A 26,775-nucleotide genomic window follows, 5' to 3' on the forward strand; every position below is an offset into this window, starting at 1 on the left:
ACACCATCCCCACCGTGAAACATGGTGGTGGCAGCATCATGTTGTGGAGATGCTTTTCTTCAGCAGGGACAGGGAAGCTGGTCAGACTTGATGGGAAAATGGATGGAGCAAAATACAGGGCAATCTTAGAAGAAAACCTGTTAAGGTGTTTGCAAAAGACTTGAGACTGAGGTGGAGGTTCACCTTCCAGCAGGACAATGACCTTAAATATACAGCCAGAACTACAGTGCAATGGTTTAGATCAGGCATGTCCAAAGTCCGGCCCGCGGGCCAATCGCGGCCCGCAGTCCGGTTTTGAACGGCCCGCCTGGTGTGCTGCGGGATCAGGGCTGTCAAATGAGCCGATCCCCGGCACTGTGTGAAGCTCCGTCGGCTTCAAAAGTGAAAGTAAAGTGCAGAGGAGTGTGCTGTGCTCTCTGCTTCCCCCTACAGTGCAGTACCCGGCTGAATGAGGAAATGGAATGGAAAGGTACTGTACTACAAGCTAGATTCGTTTTAAAAAGGCTTTATTTATGTGTATGTGTGTGTGTGTGCATGTGTGTCTGTATGTATGTATGTGTGTGCATGTGTGTCTGTATGTGTGCATGTCTGTCTGTATGTATGTGCATGTCTGTCTGTATGTATGTGCATGTCTGTCTGTATGTATGTGCATGTCTGTCTGTATGTATGTGCATGTCTGTCTGTATGTATGTGCATGTCTGTCTGTATGTATGTGCATGTCTGTCTGTATGTATGTGCATGTCTGTCTGTATGTATGTGCATGTCTGTCTGTATGTATGTATGTGCATGTCTGTCTGTATGTATGTGCATGTGTGTCTGTATGTGTGTGTGTGCATGTCTGTATGTATGTATGTGCATGTGTGTCTGTATGCATGTGTGTGCATGTGTGTCTGTATGTATGTATGTATGTATGTGTGCATGTGTGTATGTGTGTGTGTGCATGTGTGTGTGTATGTGTGCATGTGTGTGTGTGTGCATGTGTGTCTGTATGTATGTGTGTCTGTATGTATGTGTGTCTGTATGTATGTGTGTGCATGTCTGTATGTATGTGTGTGCATGTGTGTCTATATGTGTGTGTGCATGTCTGTCTGTATGTATGTATGTATGTGTGTGTGGGTGTGTGTATGTGTGTCTGTATGTGCATGTGTGTATGTGTGTGTGTGTGTGTGTGCATGTATGATTGCATGTGTGTGTGTGTCCATGTATGTCTGTATGTCTGTATGTATGCGTATGTGCATGTGTGTCTGTATGTATGTGCGTGTATGTCTGTCTGTATGTGTGTGCATGTATGTGTGTTTGTATGTGTGTGCAGCATGTGTGTCTGTATGTATCTGTGTGCATGTATCTGTGTGCGTGTGTGTGTGTGTGTGTGTGTGTGTGTATGTCTGTATGTGCGTGTATGTATGTGCGTGTATGTCTGTATGTATGTATGTGTGTGCATGTGTCTGTATGTGTGTGTGTGCATGTGTCTGTATGTGTGTGTGTGCATGTGTCTGTATGTATGTAAGTATATGCATGTGTCTGTATGTGTGTATGTCTGTGTGTATGTGTATGCATGTGTGTTACTTTTAATCCAGACCCCCCCCCCCCCCATTCTTGTACCATCAGAACTGCTTTTGTGGTGCTTGTGTGTGTGATAGCAGCCAGGACTGCTGCTCCTCTGAAAAGCAATCCATATACAGATCGCTTTTCAGAGGCATTTGAAAGGTGGTAAAGAGGCATTATGTTGCCTCCTCACCACCTGTTTTAAGCCCGTAAATGTAGCATCACTATACCGCAACTGTGCAGTCTACACAGTTGCGGGGTAGTTGCAGTGCAGGCCCATTCACGCTGAGCATACCTCCAGCTGCAGCCACAGCATGTGTACACCCCCAGCTGCTCCCTCTGCAGCTAAAGGGGGAGAAGTTGGGGGTGGTAAAAACAGCTTAACCATGTAGTTTTACTGCCCCTCCAATAAGCCCTTGGTTCACATCTGCATGGCTGCATGCTGTGTGTAGGGCAGCCCATGCATTTCAATGGGCTTCCATACACACAAAAATGCAGGGAAAGAAGTCCCAGAGCTTTTTTTTTTTTTTTAATTGCGCTGCACCAAAAGCACCCCATGTTTCCAATGTGTGGGGTACCATTAAGACTTAACGGTACCCCTAAAGAACAGAGCATTCGTCTGTGTGTCAGGCAAACGAGCGCAACAAAGGCACGAGAATTTTTGTTGGGCCAGGTATGAGTGCTCGAATGACCGAATTTTAATGGTTCAAAGAATGTCAGGCAAAATGGTCGGCCCTCACACATGTTCACTTCATCGAATCTGGCCCTCTTTGAAAAAAGTTTGGACACCCCTGGTTTAGATCAAAGCATATTCATGTGTTAGAATGGCCAAGTCAAAGTTTAAACCTAAATCCAAATGAGAATTCACAGATGCTCTCCATCCAATCTGAAAGAGCTTGAGCTACTTTGCAAAGAAATATGGGCAAAAATTTCACTGTAGATGTGCAAAGCTAGTAGAGAGATCCCCAAAAAGACTTGCAGATTTAAGTGCAGCATCAGGCGGTACTACAAAGTATTGACTTGGGGGCTGAATACAAATGCACACCACAATTTTCAGATATTTGTAAAAAAAATTGAAAACCAGTTATTTTTCTTCTACTTCACAATTATGTGCCACTTTGTGTTGGTCTATCACATAAAATCCCAATAAAATACATTTACGTTTTTGGTTGCAACATGACAAAATGTGTAAAAGGAGAATTTGCTTTTGTTCCCTAAGACATGTGGAAGACAGTGCTCTGGTGAGATGAGACTAAAATTTGACTTCTTGGCCTAAAAGCAAAATGCTATGTGTGGCGGAAAACTAACACTGCACATTACCCTAAACACACCATCCCCACTGTGAAACATGGTGGTGGCAGCATCATGTTGTGGAGATGCTTTTCTTCAGCAGGGACAGGGAAGCTGGTCAGACTTGATGGGAAAATGGATGGAGCCAAATACAGGCAATCTTAGAAGAAAACCTGTTAAGAGTTTGCAAAAGACTTGAGACTGAGGTGGAGGTTCATCTTCCAGCAGGACAATGACCTTAAACATACAGCCAGAACTACAGTGCAATGGTTTAGATCAAAGCATATTCATGTGTTAGAATGGCCCAGTCAAAGTCTAAACCTAAATCCAAATGAGAATTTGCAGATGCTCTCCATCCAATCTGACAGAGCTTGAGCTACTTTGCAAAGAAGAATGGGCAAAAATTTCACTCAAGATGTGCAAAGCTGGTAGAGACATCCCCAAAAAGACTTGCAGATTTAAGTGCAGCATCAGTCGGTACTACAAAGTATTGACTCAGGGGGGCTGAATACAAATGCACACCACACTTTTCAGATATTTGTAAAAAAAAAATGAAAACCAGTTATTTTTCTTCCACTTCACAATTATCTGCCACTTTGTGTTGGTCTATCACGTAAAATCCCAATAAAATACATTTACGTTTTTGGTTGTAACATGACAAAATGTGGAAAAGGAAAACTTCAAGGGGTGAATGGGGTGTGAATACTTTTTCAAGGCACTGTACACTATGAAATAGTACTGGGCAGTAGGGATGGGCCGAACACCCAAAATCCAACCCCCCCCGGTTCGGTTCGCACCAGAACATACCGAACAAAAATTCGGCAGAACACACAAACACTGTTAAAGTCTATTGGACATGAACATGAATAATCAAAAGTGCTAATTTTAAAGGCTTATATGCAAGTTATTGTCATAAAAAGTGTTTGGGGACCCGTGTCCTGCCCCAGGGGACATGTATTAATGCAAAAAAAAGTTTTCAAAACTGACGTTTTTTTTTAGGAGCAGCAATTTTAATAATGCTTAAAGTGAAATATTCCTTTAAATTTCATACCTGGGCGGTGTCTATAGTATGCCTGTAAAGTGGCACATTTTTCCTTTAGAACAGTCCCTGCACAAAATGACATTTCTAAAGGAAAAAGGAAATTTAAAAGTATACTCGCGGCTATAATGAATTGTGGTCCCGGCAATACAGATAAAAGTCATTTAAAAAAAACGGCATGGGATTCCCCCAGTCCATTACCGGGCCCTTTGGGTCTGGTATGAATATTAAGGGGAACCCCCCGAACCAAAATGCAAAAAAAATAAAATGAATTGTGTGGGGGTCCCCTCAAATTCCATACCAGACCATTATCCAAGCACGAAACCTGTCAGGCCGCAGTAAAAGAGCAGGGGACGAGAGAGCGTCCCGCCTGAACCGTATGAGGCCACATGCCCTCAACATGGGGAGAGTGCTTTGGGGTAGCCCCCCAAAGTACCTTGTCCCCATGTTGATGGGGACAAAGGCCTTATCCCCACAACCCTTGCCCGGTGGTTGTGGGGGTCTGAGGGCAGGGGTCTTATCGGAATCTGGAAGCCCCTTTTAACAAGGTGACCCTCAGATCCTGGTCTTATCGGAATCTGGAAGCCCCTTTTAACAAGGTGACCCTCAGATCCTGGTCTCCTCCCTGTGTGAAATGGTAACGGTGTGACTTTTATCTGTATTGCCGGGACCACAATTCATTATAGCCGCGAGTATACTTTTCAGGTATGAAATTTAAAGGAATATTTCACTTTAAGCATTATTAAAATTGCTGCTCCTAAAAAAAAAACTTCAGTTTTGAAAACTTTTTTTTACCATTTCACAAAAAAAGTATCAAAATGGTACAAAAGACAAGACACAGCTTGGGACAAGTCCTTTATTAAAAAAATAAAAATGTCCCACGAAGTTCATTCATGTAAACGGGTGGCCCCACCCCCACCTTTGACGCCCCAGGAAAGCCATGGGGAAGTCCCCGTGCATCAGAGGGGGCGGGGTCACCCCTGAACGTCACCGTGTGGCCCCTCCCTCAGTCATAAAAGAACTGTCACCTGCAAGGACTCCTTATACGGCGGGTGCCTCCCTTGGAGGCGGGTCGGTAGCGACTTTGGTTTTGTTTTTTTCGGTCCGTCGGCAGAGCAAGAGAAGATGAATGGACTTCGTGGGACATTTTTATTTTTTAATAAAGGACTTGTCCCAAGATGTATCTTGTCTTTTGTACCATTTTGACACTTTTTTTGTGAAATGGTAGGGGTTCATTTGTACCCCGTTACCATTTCACACAGGAGGGGAGGCCGGGATCTGGGGGTCTCCTTGTTAAAGGGGGCTTCCAGATTCCAATAAGCCCCCCTGCCCGCAGACACAAACAACCACCAGGCAAGGGTTGTGGGGATGAGGCCCTTGTCTCCATCAACATGGGGACAAGGTGCTTTGGTGACTAGCCCAAAGCACCCTCCCCATGTTGAGGGCATGTGGCCTGGTACGGTTCAGGAGGGGGCACGCTCTCGCCCCCCCCCCCCCCTCCCTTCCTGCGGCCTGCCGGGTTGCGTGCTTGGAAAAGGGTCTGGATTTTTGGGGAGACCCCCCACACCATTTTTTTTTTATTTTGGCACAGGGTTCCCCTTAAAATCCATACCAGACCTGAAGGGTCTAGTATGGATTTTGAGAGGGACCCCTATGCCATTTAAAAAAAAAAATTGCTGCAGGGTTCCCCTTAATATCCATACCAGACCTGAAGGGCCTGGTATGGAATTTGGGGGGACCCGCACGCAATTTTTTTTTTACATTTTGGTTTGGGGTTCCACTTAATATTCATACCACACCCAAAGGGCCTGGTAATGGACTGGGGGAATCCCATGCCGTTTTTTTCAATGACTTTTATCTGTATTGCCAGGACCGACAATTCATTATAGCCGCGAGTACTTTTAAATTACTTTTTTTCCTTTTGAAATGTAATTTTGTGCAGGGACTGTTCTAAACACAGGAAAAATGCCCCACTTTACAGGCATACTATAGACACCTCCCAGGTACGAAATTTAAAGGAATATTTCACTTTTATTGTTTCACTTTAAGCATTATTAAAATCACTGCTCCCGAAAAAACTGACGTTTTTAAAACTTTTTTTTGCATTGATATATGTCCCCTGGCGCAGGACCCGGGCCCCCAAACACTTTTTATGACAATAACTTGCATATAAGCCTTTAAAATGAACACTTTTGATTTTTCATGTTAATGTCCCATAGACTTTAACAGTGTTCCTGCGGCTTTCAAACGTGCCCCGAACACCGCATATTGTTCGGTGTTCTGCAGAACACCCGGACAACCAAGCTTCGGCCCGAACTTATGCTCAGGCCGAACCATTCACCCATCCATCCATCCATTCACCCATCCCTACGAGTATCCATAGCTAAGGTTTCTCCCTTTTAGTTTGATGGTGCCTAACGTTCGTGAAACTGGTATACAATAGCTTTGGTTTGACACCAGGTATATTGAAGATATTTTTTTTTTTTTTACCCCTAGAGTGTTACGGGGCATTACTCCTTTTTTTGGATGTTTATATTATTGCTGGGCAATTTTTGACACTTAACAGCCCAGGGATCCAATGCTGTCCCCATCAGGCCAGTTTTTTGCCAGTCTTTGGGTCTCCAGGACCGCCACCTTGGATGATTCAAGCCAGCGGTTGCTTCACAGTCCACCCTCACTGTGCATACACAAGATGTGCTGTGCTTTCTGAGCGGTCCCACGGTCTTCTGGGACATGTGGCGTGACCCAGGAGGTTGCAGGTGGGAAGAGGACCAGAACTTCAACAATGATGTGCCAAGCATTAGTCACCTCTTCTACAAGGTTATATACTTTATACACAAAATTACTAGTCACATGTTATTTCTTTGGGTATGGGGATGATTATTGATTGACTCTTACACAGGGGTCTTATAAAAAGATCTATGGCATCTTTTGGACAGCAGTCATGAGATGTGGATTTTAGGGTGATTCAGGCAGAAAAGCATACACTTAAAACTCCAGGCCACAAGGATGCTATTAGTGGCCTGGTGTATGGAAGGAGGTTTTTTTCTATAAAAATGTGGACACTACTATGTACGTTTGAGGAAAGTGAACACAAAACAAGGTCACTCAAACATTTCTTGCTATAAATGGTACTTATATAATAATGTTGAGTAACACTCTTCTAGATTACAGGTTGGATTATAGGAGAGGCTGCAATTAGGTCACTTTACCGACTCTCTGAAGGGCTCCTAGATGTCTGCTCTGTGCCAGTTTACTACAGGGCTGGGCAGGAGTCATCATCACCTTCCTTCCTACTCTCTCTTACAAAATATTGCATACTCTGCACTATGGTATAGGTGTCTGTTAGAGATGCCTGTATATGCATGCTGCTAGTTTTATTGCTTCCTGTATATGGAATCTCAAGCGGTTCTGAACAAGTAAAGCTACGACACCACCGGGAAGTGTCAGAATCTGCCCACCACCCACATTTCATACTGCCTCATTTACCAGCATTAATGTATTGTAGGAGGCAGGCAAGCTTCATTACAAAGAAGTGAGCTTTACTGGATCAGAAAAGCCAGGCATTCTATGTCGAAACTCCTGTAAACACCTGACCACGTGAGCTTGCAGGACATCCCACTTCACAGCCATAGGCATTAACAAGAGTTGGTCCCCATTTAAAGGTATAACAGCTTCCACTCTTCTGGAATGGCTTTCCCCAAAAATTTGGAGTGTGTGTATTTGTCAGTGAAAATTCTGAATTAACCCTCTGCACACTGATATACAACCTAACACATTTCTAGCAAAACTTTTTAAATATCATGGGATTGTTGGTGCACATTGTACAGGATGCAGGGAATGTGTCCCGGACGGCAGGTACATTACCCAGATATTTGAGTTCTAGTCACTTTAAGGGGGGAACAGTTTTGGAGACATTGCTGTACTCAGGGGTTATCACCCATGCAGGGTGCGGTGTTCCAGGGGTGTTTGTCTAGAGTGAGATCCGATTTCCAGTACTCTCTGGTTTATTAAGTTCATGTTAGGGACACAAAATATCGGAGGTTTGAAGAGATTTGGGTGGGAAGAACCTCCAAACCCTGACTAACAGGTCTCCAAGGGTATAAGCCCCAGGCAGAAGAGGCTTGAAAGAAAATAGGAGTAAATCAGCACCCGTGTCAGAGAAGTAGAGTGTAGAGAGAGGCTCACAAGCTATGAGTAAAGTGTGAGCTCTCAGACAAGCAGAGACTCTAGTTGCTGACCCCCCTTGTGGCCTGCCTTGCCATAGAGGAGCCCTAAGTCCAGTGCATGGTCAAAGGATTGGCGGTGAGCCTGCTGAGTTTGTTGTACCAGAACTTTGGACTATTAACTTGTTTTGGCTGAGGAAAGCTATTTTTGTTCATCCATTTCTCAAAATAAACCGGTTGCTTTTACCAAACCAGCTAGCTGTCAATTCCAAGCTAGCTCAGATCACAGCATATATTGCAATATATGTCAACAATTGTTCAACATCTGGTTGAACTGGATGGACTGGTGTCTTTTTTCATCCAGATTAACTATGTAAAGCCTAGTACACACAGGCCGATGGTCAGGCAGTATCGGCCAGTTCTATATAATTTGGCCGACATTTGGCCAGTGTGTACAGAAGCTGGGCCGGCTTCTGTCAAAGGGGTGAGACTGAAAAATGTCTGCTGATCGGGTCTTAATCATTGGCTGGGAGAACTTATCGGTGTTCCAGCGGGGGGGGGGGCATCACCCTGTTAGAGTACAACAGCACAGCAGGGTACTAACAACGCATCACTGTCAGTTTTTTTCATTTAGCACTGCTGGGTTGAATGAAAAAAATCTAGTAGTACGTACTAGGCTTAACTATGTTCAAGTTGGCTAACTGCATCAAAGTGATACCCCTCTGGCCAGTCCCTACTCTACTGGGCAAAATTTCAAATACTTGTTTGCTTAATCTTCTCCATTTTTTGGGGGAATTTGTGCCCACTCAGCCAAAGGGACATTTGTGAGGTCAGGTACTGATGTTGGACGAGAGGACATGGCTCACAACTGAAATTTAAGGAGGTTGAAGTCAGGGTTCTGTGCAGGTCATGAGAGTTCCTTCCCAATAGACTTATCAATCCATGTCTTTATGGAGCTGGCTTTTTGGTGCAAGAAAACTGGAACACAAAAAGGGGTCTTGTCCAAACTGTTGCCACACAGTGGAAGCTCACAACTGTCTAAAATGTCTTTGTACTCGGGAACAAGCATGCACTGTGTGCAAGCGGCTTGCTATGGGGGCATGAAAAAAAGAGGAGGGGCCAAGATCGCGAATGGGGCTGCTCTGTGTAATACCATATTTATCATTTTAATAAAAAAGATATACCTTAGTAATGCTTTAGAAAAAAATTGTAGACCTATAAACCTTAACTGTCCTAGAAGGTTTTAAGCTCTGAGAATTGGGGCCCTGTATTTGAAGTTACGCCACTGATTTGGTTGATCACTTACAAATCTGAAAATGTTAAAAGGGTCACTCCATGACCCCGGACGTTTTACATGCCATCTATCCCGCCTCATCCGACAGATGCTGGAGATGCCAGGCCCACAGGGGAACATTGTTCCACATTTACTGGCGGTGCCCCCTCGTGGTTCCCTTCTGGGAAGAGGTCCGGCGCCTCTTGACTACTGTACTAGATCAGCAAGTGACATTAGACCCTAAGACTTTCCTGCTGGACATCCCCTTTCCCAAATTGACAAAGTCCCGAAAGAAACTGTCGAGACATATCCTGACAGTGGCGAGGTGTCTCATTGCCCTGCATTGGAAAAAAGTACAGCCTCCCACCCTAGACGCGCTCCATACTAGAATCAGAGACGTGGAATTGATGGAGAGGATGACCGCCAGGATACAGGACCGGATAGAGGCTCATGACGTGGTTTGGAGCCCATGGAAATTTCGGGAGGACCAGCTGTGATTCGCTGCCGAGACCGCACACGGTGCCCACCCCCCCCTATCTCTCGCCCCCCTTCTTTTTCCTAAATGTCCTTTCTCCTTTTTCTTATCCCTTCTATCGTCTACCCCTTCGCTCTTGATCTCTCCCATGTCCTCTTCTTCACATAACTTCTATCTCCTTTTCCTTTCCTTCTTGACTCTTTAACCTCTTCTGTTCTCGTTTCCATGTGCTCCATGGTTCCTTTAAGAAGATGCTTCGATAACAGCAACTAAAGGGAGCAATCTGAAATATTTGTAGATCTAAGCATATAGATATTGGGATCTCTCGCTGGCTACTGTGACGGTTGGCGCTATACTCCTGTATCCAGTGTTCGCCCGGTTGATCGGGGGGGGGGGGAGTCTATTTGGCCAGGTCTATGCCTGTTCCAGAGGGCTCCCTGTGGATCGAAGGGCGGAAGATCCCATAGTTTGCTCATTTTCTTTCTTGTGGAACTATTCTGATGTAATGCGATATGATGTGTACTGCATTGTTGGAAACAATAAAAAGTTAATTGATAAAAAAAAAGGGTCACTCCAAAGCCACATCCGTAATATGGTTCAGAGAAGAGAAAGGAAAGTTTTGGACAGACTTTATAGATAGGACGCGTAATTTATATAAGAAAGGATTTTATATGAATTATGCATCCTACCTTGCCTCGAAAGTCAGGCCAAACTAGAACATCCTGTAAACCTTTTTTCTCAACATTTCATCACTGATCAGTCTGTACATAAAGACTGATAGCGTGTATCAGAAAACTAAAGAACTGAAAAATATAAAAACACTATAAGACACAAAGTAGAAAATAATTCAATTGAACTAAAAAACTCATGTCATAAGACAATTTTATCATGAAAGAACAATGCAAAAAGAACAAGCTGGTCAACATAAGACAATCAGCCACTATAATGCACCCTACAACCTCACAATGGGAACATCAAGTAGCCTAAAAGTCAATGTATGCAGTAATCTGTAGATGATGGAAATGGTTACAGGTCTCTGACCCATTTTACCTGACCGATATAATGAGACAGGAAGCAGAACCTGACATCTCATGGAAAAGTGACTCATGCCCTCTTTATGAATTAATGTTTTGTCACCAACTGCTAAATAATATCTTAATAAACATTAAATATGATTAACACTTTAACCCCTACCCCTATGCACACCAATTGATTCTACCTCCTGTGTTTTTGTAAAGCTCGTCTTCTCTTCCTTTAAAACACAGGTGTGAAACTGGCGGCCCTCCAGCTGTTGCAGAACTACAAGTCCCATGGTCCCATGAGGCATTGCAAGGCTGATAGTTAAGCATGACTCCCACAGGCAGAGTTCCACAACAGCTTGGGAGCCGACAGTTTGACACCACTGCTTTAAAGGCTAAGTCCACCTTAAAGTGGTTGAAAGGCTAGAAATTACATGAATTTAGGTAAAAAATAGTCCCACCTTCCCCGCTCCTAAATACTTACTCACTCAAGCCAGCACTGTGCCCTCTATAGCGGCTCTCTCCCTGCATTCAAAGGACAGAGGCAGCAGCCACTCACAGCAGCATGAAAAGCATTGCATCTGCAATCAGTGGATCGCAGGTGCAATGCCAGTCTCGTGCAGACTTTTCCTTCAGCTTCCTGCATGCAACCAGTGGACTACGAGACTTGTACTCCATTGGGAACCATAAGTCCCACCAAGTCCAAGTCACAAGTCTACCATTGCAAACGGGTCTGGTAGTTCCTTCATTCACAGGTTACACTGATTTCAAAAGTAACAGCAACTGCAGGGGAAGAAAACCCCCACACACTGTCATGGAGCGGGGGGGGGGAGCTATTTAGGGGCTGAGGTGGTCTGTTTGGCACCGTGTTACATCTTATTACACACCAACCTGTATAATACAGGTATCTGCACCCACTTCCGGGAATAGACTCCTGCGGGAGTCACGCCCCTTCGTGTCACCCCCCGCTGTGTTCTGGGAAACACACAGGTCCCAGAACACAGCGGGGACCAGTGAGGACGCGGAGCGTGACTCGCACATGCTTAGTAGCGAACCAGGAAGTGAGGCCGCAACGCTTCACTTCCTGATTCTTTCACCGAGAATGGCGGCGGGGGCAGCCGAGAGACGAGCGATTGCTCGGCTTCGGCTGCCGACATTGCAGGCACCCTGGACAGGCAAGTGTCCATTTTTTAAAAGTCAGCAGCTGCAGTATTTGTAGCTGCTGGCTTTTAAAAAAAAAAAATTTAGGTGGACCTTGGCTTTAAGTATGGTTGTAACATGGTGTAAAAGATGGGGTTAGCCTTCAAGCATCCGAGAACCTGGGTAAGAGAGACAACTTTCCCACAACATATCCTATGGTACTGCTACAGTAACATGAAATAAAATCGTTAGCTGGGATAAGGGCACAGGAGGAGCAAGGCTCTTCTTATATTATTGAGACAAAATTGCAATTTAATTGCAATCATTGTCAGTTCCTTCACTTTTATTTTGCTCCAGACACTCCCTTTTTTCCACCTTGTTCAACTTCAAATAGCTTCAATGTCTTGAACAGGTGCAATTGTGGTTCTTAAACAGATTATTCCCATATGGGCAGAAGAGCCATGGGATTTTCCAGATCTATATAGGAAAGCAAGGCCTGAGATTATGGACACTCTGGTACCTTAAGAGCATCTGTGCTGTACAGCTGGCTTGCCATAGTCCTTTACAACAAACTGTCTTTCAAAACGGCACATGCACTTTAACTTACAGACATAATGCACTTACCTCCACTGCTCCCAGCATGGCAGCTACAAGTCCCATGGCCATGCTCAGCGTCTGTGTTGCCACTGTAGATTCCTCTGAGGTGGAAAGGCTTGAACAGGCCCTCTCTAGAGTCATCAACACAAATTCTACCACCTGTGTGCAGACAAAATAAGTGAATGTGCCCAAGGAACAGAACCTTTACTTGTCCAGCTTTAAAAGATTATCCAAACCACAGCATGGCTTACTATCCATCTCTCACCTGCTTGACATCTGTGAAGATGGAGTCGGAGATCTTTTCGCACAGCACAGAGAGAACCTGAAGGAGCTGAAGGTATTTTTCTTGTGACTGGTAGCGAAGTGTCAGCTTCCGCTCAATATCAAGCAAGCTGTCCCCTGAGCTAGGTCTGAGCTCTTCGCCTTCTTCTACTGGTGTTACGGGACTCAGCTTCTACAAAGAACAAGAAAGAACCCATTATTACAAGCAGAAGCCTGCCACCAGCTTTACATGGGCCTAATGAGCACACAGATCACAAAGAATAGAATATATTGAATGCAGCCCATGGGTACTACTTTCAATCTACAGCCAGAAAATACTTTTTTTTACTATAACCTCAGCGTCATGATAAATGATTTTTAGAGTTTACTTACACTGGCTCTAAACTATGCGCTAATGATTACTGCAAAAAATGCTTCACTTCGATCACATCCTTCTCACACTTCTTCACCTACTGTAACCTCTGCTGTTACTGAGCGGTTTTTGTGTTTTTATTTGCACACGTTTAAAAAATAATTTTAGCCCTAAGGCTCGGTTCACACAGGGGCGGCACGACTTGCAGCACGACTCACAGACGCGACCTGCACACGACTTCAGCGGCGACTTGCAAAACGACTTCTGTATAGAAGTCAATGCAAGTCGCCTGAAGTCACCCCAAAAGTAGTACAGGAACCTTTTTGTAAGTCGGAGCGACTTGAGTCGCTCCTATTAGAACGGTTCCATAGTACAGAATGGAGCGCGACTTGTCAGGTGGCTAAGTCGCCTGGACAAGTCGCCCCTGTGTGAACCGAGCCTAAAGATGATGTAAAACCCCCAAACATTAAATGTTTTCCAAAAGCAGATACTCTAGAGAATAAAATAGTCCTAGTTCCTATTTTTTATGTTACACAATATGACTGCAAAGGTCTAGGAAACTCAACATTTCAGTAAAAAGACACTGAAGTGAATTGTAGAGCAAACAGAAACCAAATTAACTAAATGTAAAATAGAAAAGACGAGGTTGTGCCAAGTAGATACCCAACATACCAAACTTTAAATTTGTGTGCGCCTGTAAAATAGTGACATACTTCAGTACCCTATATTTTGTATAGGCGACACTTCAAAAGCCCCCTATACGTGTCAGTTTAATGTTACGGAGTAGGTCTTGTAGTAGAATTGTTGCTCTCACACCGGGGGGGGGGGGGGGGATTGCCAATATGTAACATGTGTATTGCAAACAACGTCACGTGTAGGCGTCCCCAACTCATGAGCTTACGTTCGTACGTGCATATAGGTTGGGGGGGGGGGGGGGGGCGATTTTATGAGCTTGGGTGTAACTTAGGTCTTTTGCAAAAAAAAAAATTATATATATATACACACACACACACACACATAGATATTTTTATCATGCTTTTAAGGTGACAGGTTAAGACCCTGCAAATCTCATTTGGTCTCCACTGAATGTTTTCCAATGCAGATCGCAAAACATTGCCTCCAAGCTAATCTAGATTGGGGGGGGGGGGTGGTATCGCTGGTACTGGGGGGGGGGGGGGGTGAGCCACTCAAATGCCTTCACCTGACATTCAGGAGTCTGCCTGTCAGTTTTGCATACAATCCCGATGGCTGAAGGCCCCTGCTGTCAGGTCCTAGACAGGTCATAGATGATGCAATTTTCTTTCCTACAACCATGGGCTGCAGTGTTGATCAGCGTTGATGGGGGAATCACTCCCGCGGTGCTATTGTGTTCTACAGGTGGATGATTATTGCTAGCAGCTGTAGCTATTGGCAATAATCGCATGTAAAAATCCAACATATTGGTTGTACCCAAGTTGACCAAAGGATCCACTTGGGTAGAAACAGCCTGTCAATAGATAGTTCGAATGTCAGCTGGCTCCTGCTGGACAAACCGAGATTCGAACCATCTATGGCTGGTTTTATTCAAACAGTTTGGACAATGTGCTATATCAGGAGAATGAAAGATGATTCAATACTTAGTGATAACAATTGAAATAGACTGCACTTTGCTTTATGCGGCTACCTTTAGGCAGTACAAGAAGAAGTCTGCAGCCAGTCCGGTGTGAGGATTCACAGACAGTAAATCCACTAAACACTGCATCCTCCACTGATCCCAGGACACCTTCTCATACAGAACATCATCTTCATCTGCGCTACTGTAAGATACAATGCAGTGAGCAATGGTGATCATTTCTATGAGCTCAAATGGTTAAATTAGGAATCCAACAAAGTAACAAACAAAAATAATAACACAATAAAGGATAAAATATAAAAGCAGTGTTTGCTGCAATACTCAACTTCAATCTGGAGTTGTTCCCACAGTACCCCCCCCCCCCCCCCACAAAGAAGACATCCTCAATCTTCTGGACTAAATGAATGGTGAAAGGTAGTATCATTCAACCCACATCCTTTAATGTGTGGTACACACGGTAAGATTATCGGACGAATGATGATCTGTTTTTTTTTTTGCATTTTAATCTCATATCGAAAATTAAGAGGCTAATAAAGTTATGAAAATTCCAGTTCGACAGAATAAAAATTCACAAGTGATATAATCTATTGTATTGCATTGTATTTTCAGATGAGAACTGTACTAATTAAACAAAAATCCTACGATCTGGTATTGTACGTGAACATTTTTAATGCTCGTTCCATTGAATAATATCAGGTGAACGTTCGTGACTGGCTCCCGAAAGTTGTGTACAAACGATCAGATTATCGTACGATCGCTTTTGACCTTCCTGGGTCACATTGGAAGAAGAGGAATTGTCTTGGGTCAAAACATAAAATACACTAATGCCGCGTACACACGACCGGACTTTCCGGCAGACTAAGAAAGTCCGTCGGAACTCAGCCGAAAGTCCGTTGGGAAGATCGTCGGACTTTCTGAACGAACGGACTTGGCCACACACAAACGTGATGACGTAAACGGAACTAAACAATGAAGTTCAATAGCCAATAGCTTCCCTTGCATTGTATTTGGTCCGTCGGACCAGCACACAGACGAATGGTTTTCAGATTTTAGTCTGTCGGAATTGAGTCCGTCGCATAGATTTGAAACATGTTCTATTTCTAGGTCCGTCGGATATATTTTTTGAAAAACGATCGGACTAGCCCACACACGATCGGATTGTCTGACGGACTAATCCCTTCGGACCTAGTCTGCCAGAAAGTCCGGTTGTATGTACGCGGCATAAGAATAAGGGTATCCGATGAGCAGAAAAGATCACAAGTTAACGATCACTGATATAAATAATGTACCTATCTAAGTAAAAAAAAAAAAAAGATCTTTTGTAATTTTTTTTATTATAAAAGAGTAAAAGAGGGCAACATAAAACTAGTGTGATATTTAAATTTTTTGGTTTTTGATAAACAAACGCATCAATATCTGGTTGGATGAATGTAGCAGCACTTCTCAATGAATTCTCAAGGTGCTCATCAGATATTTTGGTTCTAATTGTGCTCTTTGTTTGCTTCAGTCTTAAAAAAAGTCACTCACAAATACAGGTGCTGCTGAAAATGGATGAGATGAATAAGCCGTGATTGTGAAGAGTGGTAAGATAAAAGGCCAGTAAAAAGACATTTTTTGTCATTGGCTGCATGTGTTGGTTAAGTGTAAACATATTTTTACTTAATTTATCATGTTTATTGGTAATTTTTTTCCACTGCTTCTTGTGGTCTTTCAAAAAAGGTGCACAGTTTTCTCAGAGAAGATCAAATCTACACATAATTTGGAGTCATATTTGTAGTCTGATCTTTTTAGCAATTGATCTTGCCTCCTAGAGACAACTAGTGGAATCTAAAATGTAAAAGATCTTACTTTTTCTGTTCTTGAAAAGTGATGACTGCTCCACCATGGCTTCCTGGCTGGATGTGGCAACAGAGAGGCAGAGAAGGGACACATTCCTCCAGGCCACTCAGCCCTGCCAAGGTAGAAACTGCAGAATCTCTTTCTGATTTCTCCAGGAACCACAGGAGGATGTCCTGGCTTGGTGACCTGGAAAAGGTAACATATTGTGTTCAATCAAACATAGTGCTTAAAACTGCAACACAAAACTCGCTGAGGTCTATTCTTAAAAACAAAAAGTTCAGATGTAAAATTTAGTAATAAAAAAGCTATTTCAATTGTCAATATGTTTGCATTTTGTTTTTCAAGCATTGTAGAAAATCTGTACCTTCGAAAAGGAGCAGAGTAAAATGAAGAATGCATCAAGCTGTACAACTCAGTCCTGACATTTTCTTTGTGGAAATAAAAGTCTATCAAGTTTTGACAACAAACGCATTTCAGGGGATACATGGTAATCCCCCTTCATCAGGGCTTAGTTTTTTTGCATAATAAAAATCTGGATGAAGTCATTACTCGAAAGAGGTCCGGAGGATAGCTCAAACATTTACGGACTACCACATTCCAGAGGATCTGGCCTTTTTCCTCTTTTATGTCTCAAATATACCAACCAAGGCTTAAAAGTGTCAGGGCTGGCTTAGCCCTTCCTCTTCTGGGCTGGCCGCTCAGCTGTCAGCTAATTGCTAGCTCTCTTCTCTCTCCACAGTTACCAGCTGTTCCCGATGTGCTCATCTGGCCTGCCTATTTAAAGTCTTCCAGCTCATTTCTCCATTGCCTTCACGTTTGGTCACATCACTAGGAACCATCTCCTGCTGTTGTTTCAAGACTGGCTTGCTAACATCACTCCTGGCTTCCATCCTGCTTGCAGTTGCTCTCCTTGGGTCCCTCTCGTTTGGACTGGCTGATTACCCAATCTGGTTTATGAACTTTGGACTGGCTGACTACCCGATCTGGCTACTGGACTCTGGCTTGCTTGACTACCCTTTTCCCTTAATTTACCTTTTATTTTTCTTAATAAACAAGTGTGATTTGATAGTACTTATGTCTCTGTCTGTTTCATGGTTCCTGACAAAAAGAAGTATACAGTATCTCACAAAAGTGAGGACATCCCTCACATTTTTGTAAATATTTTATATCTTTTCATGTGAAAACACTGAAGAAATTACACTTTGTTACAATGTAAAGTAGTGAGTGTACAGCTTGCATAACAGTGTAAATTTGCTGTCCCCTCAACAATAACTCAACACACAGCCATTAATGTTAAACCGCAGGCAACAAAAGTGAGTACATCCCTAAGTGAAAATCTCCAAATTGAGCCCAAAGTGTCAATATTTTTTGTGGCCACCATAATTTTCCAGTACTTACTTAACCCTCTCGGGCATGGAGTTCACCAGCGCTTCATAGTTTGCCACTGGAGTCCTCTTCCACTCCTCCATGCCGACATCATTGAGCTGGTAAATGTTAGAGACCTCTTCCACCTTCCATTTGAAGATGCCCCACAGATGCTCAATAGGGTTTAGGTCTGTAGACATGCTTGGCCAGTCCATCACCTTTACCCTTAGCTTCTTTAGCAAGGCAGTGGCCATCCTGAAGGAAATGCATAGATCAGTGAAAACTGATCCCCTGGGAAGACTAATGCGTCTGTTACGCCTGCTAGCGGACCCCTTGTTTGACATAAAGTTGTCAACCTTATTAATGAATCTGGACGCGAATAGGTCCATGTCCGGAGTACCCCATCTGACATATTGCTAGGAAGATGTCGGGGTGAAGAGATCATTCTCCCGGAAATGATTGTTGGAGTCTCAAGTAGTACGCCTGAAATATTAAAATTTGCCGATAGGCAAGGACTGCCAAAGCTAGAACATTATTCACCTCTTTTTTGGGCTGCACGACTTCTCGTGCCTCCCCTGGTGATCGATGTAAGCCACCGCTGTAGCTCTGTCAGACTGAATCCTGTCAGGACAGTGCCGTAATCTGACCGCCAAGATTCTATGGCCAGGTGTACTGCCTGAAACTTCCAACAATGTTGATAGGCAAGGTCCTCTAACCTGGACCATCTCCCCTGGACAGAATCTTCTTCCAGGGCTGCTCCCCAGCCTAGAAGGCTGGCATCTGTTGTTAACATCTTGCAGGATAAAGATTTTCCCTCCTGCTGGATAACAACCACCAATTTAGGCTCTGACCTATGTTGGGAGCCAAGTGTATTGGAAACAAACAAGGCCTGAATCCTCTTTATTCCAGACCTACAGGATGGTGTCTTGAAGCATTATTTGAATAAAACTGCGCGTAAGGGACGGCCCTGAAGGAGGCCACCATTTCCCCTAAAAATCTCCTGCAGCCGAATGAAGCAATTTTCCTTTATCCTGATAAGTTGAATTAGTCCTACAATGGAACTGATTCACGTCTGGGGTAAGAATATCTTCTTCTGTATGGTATCTATAACCAGCCCCCAAGAAACCTCCTTGATGGTTTTAAGGAGAATCTTCCTAGGCTGAGAATCCAACCTATGGCCTGTGTTAGCCATGTTCAGGCCGCGGTCGCCGCTTACCTCCCACAGTGCCGCTAGAAGTTGCGGATCGCTGCCATTACTAGTAAAAAGAAATTAATAAAAATATCCCATAATTTGTAGAAGCTATAACTTTTGCATGAACCAATCAATATACGCTTATTGGGATTTTTTCTTTTACCAAAAATATAAATACATATTGGCCTAAATTGATGAAGAAATTCGATTTTTTAAATAATTTTATTGGATATGTTTTATAAATGAAAATAATTCCTATTTTTTATATTTGGTCTTTTTTCATAATTTTTTTTTGCCAAAAATACATATACTTTTTGAATATGATTTAAAGCAGAAAGTAAAAATCCAACCTAGAGATTTCAGATATCTACAGCTGAGATCAGACTCTGTTTTTAGACCTGAGACTGAATGATCTATTAAAAGTAGATCCTTTATGCTTTGAGCCCTTAACCTGGCTAAAGGAAATGCCAGAATCTTTCAGAACACTTGTAGCGCTGTGGCTAAGCCGAATGGCAGTGCCACGATTGAAAAAATAATTTTATATTTCAAACCACAGAAATTTCTGGTAAGCGGGAAACTTTGGCTCATGGAGATATGCAACTCCCTCCTTGCAGAATGGACACAGCCGATCAAATTATGAAAGGATCGGATATTCAAGTGCCGATTCAGATCTCTGAGACCTAGAATGGGTCTTACATCTCTGTTTGGCTCTGAGACCTTAAAAGGTTTGCACCAAAAAAAACCCTGCTCAACTAAGGGAATCTCTGATATCACTGAGATAACAGCGGATCCAGAGGCCAGAAAGAGAGACTTCTCTTCTTTCTTTCCTTTCTTTTTTTTCTCTGGAACCTTAGAAGCATTTTTTTTGGAGACGGACACTTGCATAACTTGCATAAAGACTGCCGCATCAGCAGCCCCAAGGACCCCACAGGTAGCACCCAAACAGGACCCGAACCCCGGACCCTCAGATCGAAAGCCGACTGGGCTATCCGGGCTCTTGAAACTCTAGATGTAACCTAGAGAGAAGAAAATGGCAGAAATCCATTCCTGCCAGACTTTGAGAATTGCAGGACCTTTCCCCTCACCTGAACGAGTGGGGGTGCGCTCCTTCACGAGAAGGTCTTAGCATTTTGCTTTATGGGCTTTCCGCCCCCAAGATCCAGGTGCTGCCCCTGGGAGCTAAGGCATAGGAGAGGCTGCATGATTAAAGGAGAACTGTCTGAACCTCCTTTTACTGGTAAAGAGAGCTTTACCCTTTTGGATGTACCTATCCATTCTAAATAGTCATACCCCAGGAAGGGACACAGACTGGCTAAGGGTTTTCACCTGGTGCTTTGGCTGATTAATATTTCAGCCACGGACCTTCGCAAAAATGCACTAGTCCAAGTATAAGCCATAGGGCTTTAACGATCGAGTCCTTCATAGCATCTGTGAGACACAGTGCGTCAAATACACCAGCCCCTTGTCGGGCCTGCTGATCAGGCAGAACTTTCAGGTATCTCACACCTGTTCCTCAACCCTTTGGAATCCATATTCCAATGCATTGGCATGATTCAAAATGTGCTCCACCAAAATAGTGGAGCAGACGTTAAAGGGTTAATGGACCGAGCTACTTCCATTGCAGCCAGAACTGCAAAAGACATCTTGTCTTTAAAAGGAAAAAACAACCTTAACTTGCTGGATCCTTTAACATCAGTGCATTATCCACTGAACATGTGAGACTCTGCTCACTGAGGTGATTGCAGCATTAATAGCTGGAACCCCCTCCCCCCCATTTCTTTCATAGAAATGTTCCCATTCAGAATACATAGCTATGCATGAATAGGAAAAACATCCCCAGGTGGGGGAGGTTCAAATTAACCCTATTAGAGGTAGATACCTCAAGAGTCTGTGCTGCAGGCAAAAAAAGGGTTAAGTAAGGGAGTAGACAAACACCTGACTTGTGCAGCTACTCCCTCCCTGTTAGGATCCTCTGAAGAGGAAAAATAAATATCTTCCAATATTTGGGAAGATCTACCTGATCCCCAGCCTCCTGCAATTCAACAAAAGGGCCAGAGGACTAGCGGGAATCTGCTATGTTTATCCCTACTGTGGAGAGACATCATAGCAATAATCTTTTAAATGGTAGAAGAAAAAACCTGTTTGTATGAAATACGCAGAGACAGAAGTGTTCTACCCTTGACGGCTCATCTGACTGGCCATATTTCTCTTTTTACCTATCAGAGGAGGAAGCCATTCATTTGGAAGGGTTTTTAGTTTGTAGTATACCATTAACCCCTTAGAACCCTTAGAGGAGTTCCTGGTTCCTTTGTCACCCATAGCTTACAGTACAAAGCAGAGGCAGTACCAGCAAAAGAATGTTTCACTTGCTAGGCTATAGTACAGTACAATAACTGCTATTAATCCTAGCTATACAGTACAATGTTGTCAAAAGAAAAATGCCTGTGTCACCAAACCTGACCAGCAACCACTCTGCTCTGTCCCTCCACCGCCAGGCAGCAGCTTCTCTTGCAGAGCTCTAAACCACTTCCTCCATGTGTGGCCGGAGGGTCTGAGCTGGCTTGAATGGAGAGGAGAGTGGAGCTTCTGCTGTTTCCAGCATCAGAATGGTGAGTGCTTAATACAGCCTCCAGTGGTGAAACATAGACATGATATGACAACACAATACACGGAAGGAGAGATTCCTGAGAAAATCTCCCCTACCTTTCCTCGCAGCAGGGTTTATCAGAGATAAAAAAAACAATCTTCACCCTTCACGGTAGGCTCCTAGACCTTGAAAGGAAACCTTCAGGAACAGGGGTACACTCAGGTAGTCCCGCAACCCTGGACCTGCAAGAAGACCCTGCCAGTAAACTTTTATTGGCTTCACTATCAAAAAGTACTGGATCCCAGGGCCCAGCTTTAAAAGCATTCGCAAGCAAAACCTCATGTTTTCGGATGACGAGGCCGGGTAGCATTCATTTAGTCCATTACGGAGACATCATAACGGATCCGGTCAGGATGGCTGGCTCTCATGAAAGGATTACTGCCCGTGGAGCTCAGTACACACATCCTTACATGTGCCCAACACCTTAGACACTGGCGAAAAAACTGAGGACTCCCAGTAATGGGAGGGGTTATATGGGGGAAGTTCATGCCTTAAGGGGCGTGCCAGTGTCCAGCACCTGATACGCCGATATAACCCACATAGTTATTACTATGGCTCTGTGTCCCCTGATTTAAGAAAAGAAATGAAAATTGCCGATAGGCAAGGAATGTTGCGTTCTGCCCAAACTAGAACATTATTCACCTCTTTTTGGGCTGCACAACCTCTCGTGTCCCCCTGGTGATTGATGTAAGCCACCACCGTGGCCTTGTCAGACTAAATCCTGACAGGACAGTCCCGTAGTCTGACCATCCAAGATTCTAGGGCCAGACGTACTGCCCGAAACTTTAAAAAAAAAATAAAAGTTGATAGGCAAGGTCCTCTAACCTGGACCATCTCCCTAGGACAGACTCTTCTTCCAGGGCTGCTCCCCAGCCTAGAAGGCTGGCATATGTTGTTAACACCTTCCAGGGTAAAGATTTTTCCTTTTAGGCTCTGACTTATGTCGGGAGCCAAGTGTAATGGAAACAAACAAGGCCTGAATCTTTTTTATTCCAGACTGACAGACCTCTTCTCACTGAGGTGATTGCAGCATCAATTGCTGGAACCCCCCCATTTTCTTCATAGAAATGTTCCCATTCAGAATACATAAGCTATACATGAATAGAAAGAAAAACATCCCCAGGTAGATAACTCAAGAACCTGCGCTGCAGACAACAAAGGGGTTAAGTAAGGGAATATACAAGCACCTGACTCGTGAAACTACTCCTTCCATACATCCGAAGAGGAAAAATAAATATCTTCCAATATTTGGGAAGATCTACCTGATCCCCAGCCTCCTGCACCCCAACAAAGGGGCCCTGAGGTCTAGGTAGGAATCTGCTATGTTTAGTCCTACTATGGAGAGACATCATAGCACTAATCTTTTTTCAAATTTTTAAATGGTAGAAGAAAATAGGATTTTTTGTACTACGTAAAATCCTTTTCTCTGTAATTCACCGACTGACACAGCTCCCCTCTTAGCCATTGGGTTGTTAACTTTAGGAGATTATGAGGCATTATATGTTATGTAAAACACAGAACTTTTCAGTTCCACCCAAGGGGCGGTCCCTTAGGTAACAACCCCCCAGCTTGCCATGCAGCCATCAGTACATCAACAAGCAGTATAACGTAAAGAAAAAAGGAGGGGCGGGTGCTGTGTCAGTCGGTGAATTACAGAGAAAGGGATTTTACGGTGAGTACAAAAAATCCTATTTTCTTTTATATTCACAGACTGACACAGCTCCTCTCTTAGCCATTGGGACGTCCCTAAGCAGTGCCAATATGAGGGGTGGAAAAACAGCATAAAAACTTCATTCACCATGGCAAGTGGGAACTAGTATAACTTTACCCACAAAAACAACAGTTTGTGGAAAAAAACACCACAAAAAACATGGTGCTCCTCAACAAAGAGGTGCTACCCTAAAACCGCACCAAAAACTGGGGTAACTAATGCAACAGTGCATGAACTTAAAGATACTGCATTTTTACCCAAAAAAACAGGAAAAAGGAAAAAATTGCATATGCAATTGCAACTATACAGCCGCCTGCAAAACTTTGTGGCCAAAACAGGCATCATGTCATGGTTATGCAGTGATCTTCCTCTGGTTGCTTACCTCCTCTCATGTGTTCTGACTAAGAGGCCAGCCACTTCCACCTGGTGGTTTTTTATAACCTCTCCTCTAAGCATGGCTCCACCCCAGGCCCTATCAGGGAACCCTATATTAACCTGTGCACTGCTAGCCAACAGTGCTGATCAACCATTGTGTATTCATTGTGTGTTTGGCTTCCTGGTTCCTGCTTGCCTTGTGCTCTATGTTTGACTCTGTTACTGACCTTGGCGTGTTCTCAACGATTCCTGTCTGCTTGTGACCTTGACCTTTTGCATGTCCCTGACCATCCCTGTCTGCCTGTGATCCTGAACCTTTGGCGTGTACTCTGTTGTGCCTGTCTGCTAGTTGCCCTGACCTCTGCCCTATCTCCTTACTATCCTTGTCGTTCCAGCCTGCTGCTTCCTTCTCCTGTAGTCTACTGTGAGCGTGAGCTGTGAGACCCTAGAGGCCGCGACCTGGAGCGAGACTGCAGCCAAGTCCATCCTCACCACTGGAGGCTCTGGCAAACACCCGCTGGCTCTTAGACTCCGCGCCCTGGGGAATCTATGCTCCAGCTCCCATTGGGATCTGTTAGTGATCCTGTAGACCGGTGTCCTGATTCTCCCTGGGTACAATCCGCAGCAGTAAGTCCTAAGATCCACTACCTAGCGGTGCACTTCCGACTCCTACGGAGTGCATCTGTCACCTGGTCTCAGGTGACCTGACACATCAGCCGATACACTGACATCTACCTTGTAGAACTTTGAAAACGTGTGGACAGACGACCAGGTCGCCCCTTTACACACTTGACATCAGAAAGCCCAAGACGTTCCGATTGCCCTCGTGGAGTGGGCCGTGACCAGAAAGGGGGGAACCTGCCCCTTCAAGGCATAAGCTTGTACTACAATCTGTCTGATCCACCTGGAAATGGTGGCCGACGAGACCGCCATGCCTTTCTTTGGACCAGCCACTAAAACAAACAGTAAGCCTGACTTTTGGAAGGGAGCCGTGGCAAACAATACACCTTCAGAGCCCGAACCATGCCCAGAGCATGAAGGGCCACCTCCTTAGGATGTGTCGGCTCAGGACACAGAGATGGTAACACAATGTCCTCATTGATGTGAAACGCCGAGACCACCTTCAGCAGAAAAGATGGTCGCGGACGCAACACCACCTTATCCTTGTGGATAACAAGATAGGTCGACTTGCAGGACAAGGCCGCCAGTTTCCGAAACCCTCCTGGCCGATGTGATGGCCACTAGAAAGACCACTTTCTGGGAAAGAGTCAACAGGGGAATCGGTTTTTGAAGCGCCGATAACACCAGGTTCAGATCCCACGGGGGTAACGGTGGACACACCGGAGGGACTACATGTCGCACCCCTTGAACAAAAGTACTCACTAAAGAGTGAGACGCCAGAGGTCGCTGAAAACAAGACAGCCAAAGCTGATATTTGTCCTTTAATGGTGCTTAACACCAATTTCTGGCCCACCCCTTGCTGAAGAAAACACAGGATCCTGGATATAGAAAAGGAGCGTGGATGCCATCCGTTCTCCTAACACATGGAGATGTAGGCCTTCCAGGTACGATGATATATCTTCCGAGAAGAAGATTTCCGTGCTCTCAACATATTTGGGATCACCCAGTCCGACAGACCCCGGTTTCCTCAACAACTGGCTCTCAATAGCCATGCCGTTAAAGCCAGCGATGGTAAAGCAGGATGGAGAATCGGACCTCGAAACAGAAGGTCCTCTTGCAACGGCAGTCGCCAGGGAGTGTCTGCCACCAGGCGCACGAGTTCTGAGTACCAAGGACGCTGAGGCCAATCTGAGGCAATCAGTATTAGTGGGATCCCTTCGGCTTCCACTCTGCGAAGCAGACGTGGTAACAGTTTCAGTGGAGGAAAGGCGTAGATCAGCTGGTACTGATCCCACTGAGCCACCAGCGCGTCTGACGTGTCTGCCCACAGATCTCTTGTCCTGGACACGAATCTCGGCACCTTCCGGGGTGAGACGGGAGGCCATAAAATCCACGTCTGGTGTGCCCCACCGCAGGCACAGTAGCCTGAACACCTCCGGATGCAACGCCCATTCTCCTGGGTCCAGCATCTGACGACTTAGTCCGCCTGCCAGTTCTCCACACCCGGGATGTAAATGGCCGACAGGGCCGGTACATGTCGCTCTGCCCACCCCTTGATGGAGTGCAGCGACTACTGAGTGAACTGATTCCATTCTGAACCTCTGTACTTTCACAAAGTGATTGAGGGCTTTTAGATGCAAGATTGGACGTACCCCTTCCTTCTTGGGAACTACAAACAGGTTTGAGTAGAACCCCTGGCTGGAAACGTTCCAATTCCGTAAAAGGTAAAATCACCCCGCGATTCAGCAGGTCCCTTACTGCCCCCAAGAGGGCCTCCCAGCGACCCGGGAGAACGGGTATGCTGGAGGGGAAGAATCTGTTTTGCGGCCTTAGCAAATCACATCACAGACCCATTGGTCGGACAGTCAAGAGGACCACTGGGCTGCAAACTCCCGAAGGCGACACCTCACCCGAGTCATGGGTGGGGGCAAACCTTCATGTGGTAGCACTTTTGTTTGCAGGCTTGTTAGGCTTGCGGTTCCAGGGACGTTTCTGTCCTTCCGTGGTCATCCTGTTGGACTGGGGACGTTTAGCAGAAGCTCCGGGCAAACGAAAAAAATAAGTTTATGAGTGGAGCTTTTTAGCACCGCCTCCATTTTGGCAATGAACAAATTGAGGACCGCAGACAAAGCGTCATAGGGCAATGCGCATTCTGCAGGCGAACCGGATGCAATTGCCTGGATGTTGGGGGAAGAAACACCAGTTTCTGAAGCCATGCTGACCCTACCCTGTCTG

The 26,775-nt window shown here is 44.7% G+C and overlaps 1 protein-coding gene across 1 annotated transcript in view; it reads right to left on the minus strand.

Moving 5' to 3' along the window:
- The window catches only part of TANGO6 (transport and golgi organization 6 homolog), a 103,997-nt gene that overhangs the window by 45,101 nt on the left and 32,121 nt on the right, over positions 1–26,775 (minus strand). The window contains exons 9-12 of the mRNA XM_077454168.1: positions 16,639–16,815; positions 14,842–14,974; positions 12,810–12,998; positions 12,572–12,703 (exon numbers count right to left, since the gene is read on the minus strand). Of these exons, the coding sequence (XP_077310294.1) occupies positions 12,572–12,703; positions 12,810–12,998; positions 14,842–14,974; positions 16,639–16,815 (631 nt within the window). The remainder of the gene's footprint in view (positions 1–12,571; positions 12,704–12,809; positions 12,999–14,841; positions 14,975–16,638; positions 16,816–26,775) is intronic.

Source organism: Lithobates pipiens, unplaced genomic scaffold (genome assembly GCF_037356315.1).
Source record: "Lithobates pipiens isolate NorthernLeopardFrog02 unplaced genomic scaffold, aLitPip1_a1.2 Scaffold_10, whole genome shotgun sequence".
NCBI classification, from domain to species: domain Eukaryota; kingdom Metazoa; phylum Chordata; class Amphibia; order Anura; family Ranidae; genus Lithobates; species Lithobates pipiens.